The sequence below is a fragment of the Salmo salar genome, chromosome 01 (assembly GCF_965601325.2).
Source record: "Salmo salar chromosome 01, fSalSal1, whole genome shotgun sequence".
Lineage (NCBI taxonomy): Eukaryota > Metazoa > Chordata > Actinopteri > Salmoniformes > Salmonidae > Salmo > Salmo salar.
Window position 1 is genome coordinate 182,894,676 of NC_138291.1, and position 11,743 is coordinate 182,906,418.

Sequence of the window (11,743 nt, forward strand, 5' to 3'; positions counted from 1 at the left end):
TCAGGACACACCATGTTCCTCTGGTACAGGGCTTCTAGGTCTGATTGTCTGGGTACAGAGCTCTGAGTAGAGGGCTCTGGGTCTGGGTGTCTGGGTAGAGGGCTCTGGGTCTGGGTGTCTGGTTAGAGGGCTCTGGGTCCGGGTGTCTGGGTAGAGGGCTCTGGGTCCGGGTGTCTGGGTAGAGGGCTCTGGGTCCGGGTGTCTGGGTAGAGGGCTCTGGGTGTCTGGGTACAGGGCTCTGGGTCTGATTGTCTGGGTACAGGACTCTGGGTCTGGGTACAGGGCTCTGGGTCTGGGTAAAGGACTCTGGGTCTGGGTGTCTGGGTAGAGGGCTCTGGGTCTGGGAACCTGGGTCTGGGTATCTGGGTAGAGGTGTCTGGGTAGAGGGCTCTGGGTCTGGGTGTCTGGGCAGAGGGCTCTGGGTTTGGATGTCTGGGTAGAGGACTCTGGGTCTGGGTGTCTGGGTAGAGGGCTCTGGGTTTGGGTGTCTGGGCAGAGGGCTCTGGGTTTGGGTACAGGGCTCTGGGTCTGGGTGTCTGGGTAGAGGGCTCTGGGTCTGATTGTCTGGGTACAGGGCTCTGAGTAGAGGGCTCTGGGTCTGGGTGTCTGGGTAGAGGGCTCTGGGTCTGGGTGGAGGGCTCTGGGTCTGGGTAGAGGGCTCTGGGTCTGGGTGTCTGGGTAGAGGGCTCTGGGTGTCTGGGTAGAGGGTTCTGGGTCCGGGTGTCTGGGTAGAGGGCTCTGGGTCCGAGTGTCTGGGTAGAGGGCTCTGGGTGTCTGGGTACAGGGCTCTGGGTCTGATTGTCTGGGTACAGGGCTCTGGGTCTGGGTGTCTGGGTAAAGGACTCTGGGTCTGGGTGTCTGGGTAGAGGGCTCTGGGTCTGGGAACCTGGGTATCTGGGTAGAGGTGTCTGGGTAGAGGGCTCTGGGTCTGGGTGTCTGGGCAGAGGGCTCTGGGTTTGGATGTCTGGGTAGAGGACTCTGGGTCTGGGTGTCTGGGTAGAGGGCTCTGGGTTTAGGTGTCTGGGCAGAGGGCTCTGGGTTTGGGTACAGGGCTCTGGGTCTGGGTGTCTGGGTAGAGGGCTCTGGGTCTGATTGTCTGGGTACAGGGCTCTGGGTTTGGGTACAGGGCTCTGGGTCTGGGTACATGGGTCTGGGTGTCTGGGTAGAGGGCTCTGGGTTTGGGTACAGGGCTCTGGGTCTGGGTGTCTGGGTAGAGGGCTCTGGGTTTTGAGTGAGTCTGGCTGGTCTCTGGGTCTCAGGCTGGTTGTCCTCCTGCTGGTCCTCTGTGCTGCTCTCAGACTCAGTGTTCCTGTGTGTCTGCTGGTACCAGTGTAACAGAGGTTAAAATATCTTCCCTCATAATATCAAATTGGTTTATTTTCTATAGCTTAATCTCAGTCATTTTGTGACCAGACCAGTCCTCTACTCAGCGATGTTGAGTGTCTCCTGGTACCAGCTCTACTCTGTCATGTTGTGTCTCCTGGTACCAATCCTCTCCTCTAGTTGTGTGTCTGCTGGTACCAGTCCTCTCCTCTGTCCTGTGTGTCTCCTGGTACCAATCCTCTCCTCTAGTTGTGTGTCTCCTGGTACCAGTCCTCTCCTCTAGTTGTATGTCTCCTGGTACCAGTCCTCTCCTCTAGTTGTGTGTCTCCTGGTACCAGTCCTCTCCTCTAGTTGTGTGTCTCCTGGTACCAGTCCTCTCCTCTGTCCTGTGTGTCTCCTGGTACCAATCCTCTCCTCTAGTTGTGTGTCTCCTGGTACCAATCCTCTCCTCTAGTTGTGTGTCTCCTGGTACCAGTCCTCTTCTCTAGTTGTGTGTCTCCTGGTACCAGTCCTCTCCTCTAGTTGTGTGACTCCTGGTACCAGTCCTCTCCTCTGTCCTGTGTGTCTCCTGGTACCAATCCTCTCCTCTAGTTGTGTGTCTCCTGCTACCAGTCCTCTCCTCTGTCCTGTGTTTCCTGGTACCAATCCTCTCCTCTAGTTGTGTGTCTCCTGGTACCAGTCCTCTCCTCTGTCCTGTGTGTCTCCTGGTACCAATCCTCTTCTCTAGTTGTGTGTCTCCTGGTACCAGTCCTCTCCTCTGTCCTGTGTTTCCTGGTACCAGTCTTCTCCTCTAGTTGTGTCTGCTGGTACCAATCCTCTCCTCTAGTTGTGTGTCTCCTGGTACAAGTCCTCTCCTCTAGTTGTGTGTCTCCTGGTACCAGTCCTCTCCTCTTGTTGTGTCTCCTGGTACCAGTCCTCTCCTCTAGTTGTGTGTCTCCTGGTACCAGTCCTCTCCTTTAGTTGTGTGTCTGCTGGTACCAGTCCTCTCCTCTAGTTGTGTGTCTCCTGGTACCAATCCTCTTCTCTAGTTGTGTGATTCCTGGTACCAGTCCTCTCCTCTAGTTGTGTGTCTCCTGGTACCAGTCCTCTCCTCTGTCCTGTGTTTCCTGGTACCAGTCCTCTCCTCTAGTTGTGTCTGCTGGTACCAGTCCTCTCCTCTAGTTGTGTGTCTCCTGGTACCAATCCTCTCCTCTAGTTGTGTGTCTCCTGGTACCAGTCCTCTCCTCTAGTTGTGTGTCTCCTGGTACCAGTCCTCTCCTCTAGTTGTGTGTCTCCTGGTACCAGTCCTCTCCTCTAGTTGTGTGTCTCCTGGTACCAGTCCTCTCCTCTAGTTGCGTGTCTCCTGGTACCAGTCCTCTCCTCTAGTTGTGTGTCTCCTGGTACCAGTCCTCTCCTCTAGTGCTGTGTCTCCTGGTACCAATCCTCTCCTCTAGTTGTGTGTCTCCTGGTACCAGTCCTCTCCTCTAGTTGTGTGTCTCCTGGTACCAGTCCTCTCCTCTAGTTGTGTGTCTCCTGGTACCAATCCTCTCCTCTAGTTGTGTGTCTCCTGGTACCAGTCCTCTCCTCTTGTTGTGTCTCCTGGTACCAGTCCTCTCCTCTAGTTGTGTGTCTCCTGGTACCAGTCCTCTCCTCTAGTTGTGTGTCTCCTGGTACCAGTCCTCTCCTCTAGTTGTGTGTCTCCTGGTACCAATCCTCTCCTCTAGTTGTGTGTCTCCTGGTACCAGTCCTCTCCTCTTGTTGTGTCTCCTGGTACCAGTCCTCTCCTCTAGTTGTGTGTCTCCTGGTACCAGTCCTCTCCTCTGTCCTGTGTGTCTCCTGGTACCAGTCCTCTCCTCTAGTTGTGTGTCTGCTGGTACCAATCCTCTTCTCTAGTTGTGTGTCTCCTGGTACCAGTCCTCTCCTCTAGTTGTGTGTCTGCTGGTACCAATCCTCTCCTCTAGTTGTGTGTCTCCTGCTACCAGTCCTCTCCTCTGTCCTGTGTTTCCTGGTACCAATCCTCTCCTCTAGTTGTGTGTCTCCTGGTACCAGTCCTCTCCTCTGTCCTGTGTGTCTCCTGGTACCAATCCTCTTCTCTAGTTGTGTGTCTCCTGGTACCAGTCCTCTCCTCTGTCCTGTGTTTCCTGGTACCAGTCTTCTCCTCTAGTTGTGTCTGCTGGTACCAATCCTCTCCTCTAGTTGTGTGTCTCCTGGTACAAGTCCTCTCCTCTAGTTGTGTGTCTCCTGGTACCAGTCCTCTCCTCTTGTTGTGTCTCCTGGTACCAGTCCTCTCCTCTAGTTGTGTGTCTCCTGGTACCAGTCCTCTCCTTTAGTTGTGTGTCTGCTGGTACCAGTCCTCTCCTCTAGTTGTGTGTCTCCTGGTACCAATCCTCTTCTCTAGTTGTGTGATTCCTGGTACCAGTCCTCTCCTCTAGTTGTGTGTCTCCTGGTACCAGTCCTCTCCTCTGTCCTGTGTTTCCTGGTACCAGTCCTCTCCTCTAGTTGTGTCTGCTGGTACCAGTCCTCTCCTCTAGTTGTGTGTCTCCTGGTACCAATCCTCTCCTCTAGTTGTGTGTCTCCTGGTACCAGTCCTCTCCTCTAGTTGTGTGTCTCCTGGTACCAGTCCTCTCCTCTAGTTGTGTGTCTCCTGGTACCAGTCCTCTCCTCTAGTTGTGTGTCTCCTGGTACCAGTCCTCTCCTCTAGTTGCGTGTCTCCTGGTACCAGTCCTCTCCTCTAGTTGTGTGTCTCCTGGTACCAGTCCTCTCCTCTAGTGCTGTGTCTCCTGGTACCAATCCTCTCCTCTAGTTGTGTGTCTCCTGGTACCAGTCCTCTCCTCTAGTTGTGTGTCTCCTGGTACCAGTCCTCTCCTCTAGTTGTGTGTCTCCTGGTACCAATCCTCTCCTCTAGTTGTGTGTCTCCTGGTACCAGTCCTCTCCTCTTGTTGTGTCTCCTGGTACCAGTCCTCTCCTCTAGTTGTGTGTCTCCTGGTACCAGTCCTCTCCTCTAGTTGTGTGTCTCCTGGTACCAGTCCTCTCCTCTAGTTGTGTGTCTCCTGGTACCAATCCTCTCCTCTAGTTGTGTGTCTCCTGGTACCAGTCCTCTCCTCTTGTTGTGTCTCCTGGTACCAGTCCTCTCCTCTAGTTGTGTGTCTCCTGGTACTAGTCCTCTCCTCTGTCCTGTGTGTCTCCTGGTACCAGTCCTCTCCTCTAGTTGTGTGTCTGCTGGTACCAATCCTCTTCTCTAGTTGTGTGTCTCCTGGTACCAGTCCTCTCCTCTAGTTGTGTGTCTGCTGGTACCAATCCTCTTCTCTAGTTGTGTGTCTCCTGGTACCAGTCCCCTCCTCTGTCCTGTGTTTCCTGGTACCAGTCCTCTCCTCTAGTTGTGTCTGCTGGTACCAGTCCTCTCCTCTAGTTGTGTGTCTCCTGGTACCAGTCCTCTCCTCTAGTTGTGTGTCTCCTGGTACCAGTCCTCTCCTCTAGTTGTGTGTCTCCTGGTACCAGTCCTCTCCTGTAGTTGTGTGTCTCCTGGTACCAGTCCTCTCCTCTAGTTGCGTGTCTCCTGGTACCAGTCCTCTCCTCTAGTTGTGTGTCTCCTGGTACCAATCCTCTCCTCTAGTTGTGTGTCTCCTGGTACCAGTCCTCTCCTCTAGTTGTGTGTCTCCTGGTACCAGTCCTCTCCTCTAGTTGTGTGTCTCCTGGTACCAGTCCTCTCCTCTAGTTGTGTGTCTCCTGGTACCAATCCTCTCCTCTAGTTGTGTGTCTCCTGGTACCAGTCCTCTCCTCTAGTTGCGTGTCTCCTGGTACCAGTCCTCTCCTCTAGTTGTGTGTCTCCTGGTACCAATCCTCTCCTCTAGTTGCGTGTCTCCTGGTACCAGTCCTCTCCTCTAGTTGTGTGTCTCCTGGTACCAGTCCTCTCCTCTAGTTGTGTGTCTCCTGGTACCAGTCCTCTCCTCTAGTTGTGTGTCTCCTGGTACCAGTCCTCTCCTCTAGTTGTGTGTCTCCTGGTAGCTCCAGCTCCCTCTTCTTCGTCATGGCGATGTGCAGCTGCTGTTTGATGATGGTGATGTGTGTCTCCAGCTCTGACAGCTCCTGCAGCATGGGGTTGGTCCTGGCCTGCAGACCCACCTGGACCAGGTCTGTCCTCCCGTTGGAGGTTACCTGCCGGGGGACCACGCTCTTCACCTGTGGAGGAAGAGGACAAAATAAGATACATTTGGACGCCTCCCCTCCAATTAAAATGGTCCCCCAATCAAAATATAAATTACAGTGCTTCAGAAAGTATTCAACCCCCTGGACTTTTTCCACATTTTGTTACGTTACAAAGTAAACAATCTACACAAAAATACAAAATAATGTGAAAGTGGAAGACATTTTTTTTAAATGTGTAAAATATATGAAAAATAAAACAATAACATATCTTGATTAGACCACCTGAGTCAATACATGTTAGAAACACCTGTCAGAATCTATAGCTCTGAGTTTATAAGAGCTGTGCACACCTGGATTGTACAATATTTTCCCATCAATCTTTCAAAAATTCTTCAAGCTCTGTGAAGTTGATTGATGAACATTGCTAGACAGCCATTTTCAAATCTTGCCATAGATTCAAGCCAGTTTTTAGGTCAATTGTAACTAGTCCACTCAGGAACATTCAATATCGTCTTGGTAAGCAGTGTAGATTTGGCCTTGTGTTTTAGGTTATTGTCCTGTTCAAAAGGGGAATGAGGTTTTACTCTAGGATTTTGCCTGTGCAGAAAAATGACAAGCATACCCATAACATGATGCAGCCACCACGATGATTGAAAATATTAAGAGTGTGTTGTTGGATTTGCACCAAACATAATGCTTTGTATTCAGGACAACATTTTTATTTCATTCTTTGCCGTATTCATTTAATGCCTTGTTGCAAACAGGATGTATGTTTTGGAATCATTTTATTCTGTACGGGCTTCCTTCTTTTCACTCTATCAATTAGGTTAGTATTGTGGAGTAGCTGCAATGTTGTTGATCCATCTTCAGTTTTCTCCTGTCACAGCCATTAAACTCTGTAACTGTTTTAGAGTCACCATTGGCCTCATGGTGAAATCTATGAGCGGTTTCCTTCCTCTCTGGCAACTGAGTTAGGAAGGACGCATGTGTCTATGTAGCGACTGGGTGTATTGATACACCATCCAAAGTGTAATTAATAACTTCACCATCCACAGGGTAATTAATAACTTCACCATCCAAAGGGTAATTAATAACTTCGCCATCCAAAGGGTAATTAATAACTTCACCATCCAAAGGGTAATTAATAACTTCACCATCCAAAGGGTAATTAATAACTTCACCATCCAAAGGGTAATTAATAACTTCGCCGCTTCACCGGGTTAAAGAAAGGTAAACTAAAAAGGGATATGCATTTGTCCGTTTGTTTTTTTACCCATCTACCAATCGGTGCCCTTCTTTGCCAGGCATCAGAAAACCTCCCTGGTCTTTGTGGTTGAATCTGTGTTTGAAATTCACTGCTTGACTGAGGGACCTTACATATGATTGTATGTGTGGGGTACAGAGATGCGGTAGTCATTTAACAATCATGTCAAACACTATTATTTCACACAGAGTGAGTCAATGCAACTTATCTGACTTGTTAAGCAAATTCTTACTCCTGAACTTATTTAGGCTAGCCATAACAAAGGGGTTGCATACTTATTGAGTCACGACATTTCAGCTTTAAATTTTTTATACATTTCTAAACATTTCTAAAAACTAAATTCAACTTTGACATTTTGAGATATTGTTTGTAGACTAGTGACACAAAATCCAAATTTAATCCATTTTAAATTCAGGCTGTAACACAACAAAATGTTTAAAAAAATCAAGGGGGTTGAATGCTTTCTGAAGGAAAATTAGAGAAATTACCTTATTTGATCAATCCATTATGAATGAATCGTAACTACTGGTATTGGCTAGCTTTATTTGAAATAATTAAGGCTCTAGAATACAGGAAATAGCTCTTACAGGTGTTTTAAGAATGTGTCGTGTGCTTGAGGTGGCAATGCTACCTGAGGAGAAGGAGGAAGAGAGGAAGGAGGTGGAAGGGCTGAGGGAGGAGGAGGAGAGCAATCACAGGGAGGAGACTCCATAACGTTTAGCTGGGACTCCTGAGGTGGGATCTTCTTCCTGTTGCAGTTGGAGCTGTTACATGGCTGCAGTTGTTGTTGGTTGTTACCCATGATGCACCTTGGGGGTCGAAAAAAAAAAAAAAAAAACACAGATTTTATTGTGGCGTTGTGATCTTGTTTTTTTCCCCAGTATTCTTTATATGCCCTGTTGTTCTTTTCCACAGTCAATTTGGCAGTAAAAAAAAAAGCAGCAGGAAACCTAATCTACAATATACATACTATTAGCTGGAATGGAGTAAATGGAACGGCGTCAAACACATGGAAACCATGTGTTGGATGTATTTGATACCATTCCACTAATTATTCTCCAGTCATTACCATGAGCCCGTCCTCCCCAAATAAGTTGCCACCAACCTCCTGTGATAGAGAGCCACGTTTCTAAGACTATAGTGCAGCGTCTATCAGGTCACTATTTTACAGTGATATGCAAGACTGACTCAATACATGGTGAGTAATCTATCCACATTAAAAGTTATTTTTTTTTAAATGAGATTCACTATCTATTACTGGACAGAATAGGATCTTTTCCACGGGCCAGTTAGTAGGGTGAGTCATCGAAGTGTGCGTCCAAGAATGGACCCCCCCCTATTCCATTAGGTCCTGGTCAAAAGTAGTGCACTATGTAGGGAATATTGTCTTTGCTATCATCACTGACAAGTACATTTCCCTGTGATTAAAACCAGTGACACACGCTGTCAAACTGCCACCTTTAAATGAAATCACCCAGTCAAACAACGGTCTTTTTCTGTATGGCTTTTATGTGAAGGTAAACAGGACATCGTTACCTTTCTTCTGGCTTGGCTACGGTCTGCAGTTTATCATCATTGAAAGATGAGTTCATTGCTCGATGTAACCTCTGTGGGACAGAGCAGACATAATATGTCAAACAGAAACTATACGGATAACAGTGTATGATATTCTCAGAAGAATTTCAGTCATTTCTGAAGGTGCCAGGCAGAAGAAATATCAGCCCACGGAGAGGAGTACTATCAGCCCACGGAGAGCAGTACTATCAGCCCACGGAGAGCAGTACTATCAGCCCACGGAGAGCAGTACTATCAGCCCACGGAGAGCAGTACTATCAGCCCACGGAGAGCAGTACTATCAGCCCACGGAGAGCAGTACTATCAGCCCACGGAGAGCAGTACTATCAGCCCACGGAGAGGAGTACTATCAGCCCACGGAGAGGAGTACTATCAGCCCACGGAGTGGAGCACGAGATTAGACTTCACTCAACTTCCTAGAGGTTTCCCTGTTAACACTATCTATATTTCCCTTAGCTGTTCTAATTGTGATCGCAATATACCGAAACAAAACAAAAGGACTCAGCCCATACTCTACTCAGACCGGTGCACCATATCCAATCAGAGCTGCAGTAAGCCTATATGCAAATAGACCATTGCCATATATGGATCTGTTCCATTCACTTTGAACTGGACTGTGTTTACAGCATGAGCAGTTGTGAGTAGATGCACTTGTTTTGATATCAAAGTGAGAGCTGCATGTAGCCACCTGGGCACATTTTGTTCATATTATTTGCGAGTTAGTGAGTTATTAGTCCAGTTATCCTCTCTAGGCTAGGCGGGACGAATTCGTCCCACCTACGTAACAGCCACTGCTATCCTGTGGCGCGATTTTCAAAACCTTAAAAATCTATTACTTCAATTTCTCAAACATATGACTATTTTACAGCCATTTAAAGACAAGACTCTCGTTAATCTAACCACACTGTCCGATTTCAAAAAGGCTTTACAACGAAAGCAAAACATTAGATTATGTCAGCAGAGTACCAAGCCAGAAATAATCAGACACCCATTTTTCAAGCCAGCATATAATGTCACCAAAACCCAGAAGACAGCTAAATGCAGCACTCACCTTTGATGATCTTCATCAGATGACAACCCTAGGACATTATGTTATACAATACATGCATGTTTTGTTCAATCAAGTTCATATTTATATCAAAAACCAGCTTTTGACATTAGCATGTGACGTTCAGAACTAGCATACCCCCCGCAAACTTCCGGGGAATTCGCTAACATTTTACTAAATTACTCACGATAAACGTTCACAAAAAGCATAACAATTATTTTAAGAATTATAGATACAGACCTCCTCTATGCACTCGATATGTCCGATTTTAAAATAGCTTTTTGGTGAAAGCACATTTTGCAATATTCTAAGTACATAGCCCAGGCATCACGGGCTCGCTATTTAGACACCCGGCAAGTTTAGCACTCACCATAATCATATTTACTATTATAAAAGTTTCATTACCTTTTGTTGTCTTCGTCAGAATACACACCCAGGACTGCTACTTCAATAACAAATGTTGGTTTGGTCCAAAATAATCCATCGTTATATCCGAATAGCGGCGTTTTGTTCGTGTGTTCCAGACACTATCCGAAATAGTAAAGAAGTGTCACGCGCTTGGCGCAATTCGTGACAATAAAATTCTAAGTATTCCATTACCGTACTTCGAAGCATGTCAACCGCTGTTTAAAATCAATTTTTACGACACTTTTCTCGTAGAAAAGCGATAATATTCCGACAGGGAATCTCCTTTTCGGCAAACAGAGGAAAAAATCCCAAAGGCGGGGGCGGTCGGGGTCACGCGCATAAGCCAGTGTCTCTTGATCGGCCACTTGAGAAAGGCGATAATGTGTTTCAGCCTGGGGCTGGAATGACGACATTCTGTTTTTTCCCGGGCTCTGAGAGCCTATGGACGACGTGGGAAGTGTCACGTTAGAGCAGAGATCCTTAGTAAATGATAGAGATGGAAAAGAAGTTCAACAAATGGTCAGACAGTAAAGGAAAGGAAAAGAAAGGAATCTGTAAAGGAATCTCTCAGGTTTTGACCTGCCATTTGAGTTCTGTTATACTCACAGACACCATTCAAACAGTTTTAGAAAATTTAGGGTGTTTTCTATCCATATGTCATAAGTATATGCATATTCTAGTTACTGGGTAGGAGTGGTAACCAGATTAAATCGGGTATGTTTTTTATCCAGCCGTGTCAATGCTGCCCCCTAGCCCTAACAGGTTAAAGATCATTTCTTGTCAACGATAAGGGAGTGATTGCTTCCTACAAGAGCACAATACGTGTACATTTCTAGACATCTTTGAAAAGCCAGCCAGGTAAATAGCTTTTTTATGTCTTAAAGGGGCAGTGTTGTATTTTGAGACAATCTTGAATAAGCTAAGTAGCCAATAGGCAGAAGGAAGAATAATTTGTCTGATTCTCTGTAATAATGGTATGGGGATAATAATCCATTTTATTTTGTAAAGTGGTTTCTTGCATCAAACAACAACATCTTCAGTCACCTCCTTGTCTGAAGGACTAGTGGATCAACAGGTTAATGTCAAGCCCTGCATGTTTTTTGTTTTAAGTCTTAAGGAATATAGTCCTATATTAAACACCACACATTGGCTGCTGCCGTAGGGCGAACGATAGAACAGCTGGACATGTTAAAATGTCATGGGATGCCACTCTGGTAGACCTACATTATGATCAAATAGCCAAAGTAGCCTACTTGGACACTGTTAAAACTGTAACTTAAAGCAGGTAAAGCCTCGGTGTATACAGTAAACGCACACTGGAAGTTGCACAGAATTTGTACAGTGCCTTAGACCGCTGCGGCACTCGGGAGCTAATAAAGACAGTTACATTTACATCATTTTACATTTTAGTCATTTAGCAGACGCTCTTATCCAGAGCGACTTACAGTAGTGAATGCATACATTTCATTTCATACATTTTTTTTTTTTTTTTCATACTGGCCCCCCGTGGGAATCGAACCCACAACCCAGTTGATAGTTACATTAGCTACCTGACAAGTATGAAGCTTGTAAACACACCTGACTCGTGAAGTTAGTTAAATAAGTTACCTGTCTAGTATGAAGCCAGTACTAGTTAACACACCTGAGTAGTATTAAACCAGTAAAGATGGCAATAGTTAAGTTAGTTACCTGACTAGTATGAAGCCAGTACTTCAACTTGGGGTCCTTGACTCTGGGGATGACGAAACGGTAGATGATATGTTCAGCCAGGGTGGTGAGGAGAGACAGACCCAGCCCAACACACAGCATCAAAAACAGGCCTGAGAAATGCTTAATGCCCATCTGTAGGGTCTGGAGAGAGCAGAGACAAACACACAGGATATAAAACACAGATTGTACTGTATACTGTGAGTTCAGCATATCAATAAGTTCATAATTTGTAGATTTGCATAACAATCAAACTGAACTATTTCACACATTTTTTCAAATAGCGTCTTATT

The 11,743-nt window shown here is 46.6% G+C and overlaps 1 protein-coding gene across 1 annotated transcript in view; it reads right to left on the minus strand.

The window, feature by feature from the left end:
* LOC106572437 (glutamate receptor ionotropic, NMDA 3A) overlaps nucleotides 1-11,743 on the minus strand; it is a 46,208-nt gene continuing 34,465 nt past the window's right edge. Inside the window, exons 9-13 of the mRNA XM_082974975.1 lie at nucleotides 11,433-11,594; nucleotides 8,249-8,319; nucleotides 7,428-7,521; nucleotides 5,274-5,481; nucleotides 1-1,172 (exon numbers count right to left, since the gene is read on the minus strand). Coding sequence (XP_082831101.1) covers nucleotides 1-1,172; nucleotides 5,274-5,481; nucleotides 7,428-7,521; nucleotides 8,249-8,319; nucleotides 11,433-11,594 — 1,707 coding nt within the window. The remainder of the gene's footprint in view (nucleotides 1,173-5,273; nucleotides 5,482-7,427; nucleotides 7,522-8,248; nucleotides 8,320-11,432; nucleotides 11,595-11,743) is intronic.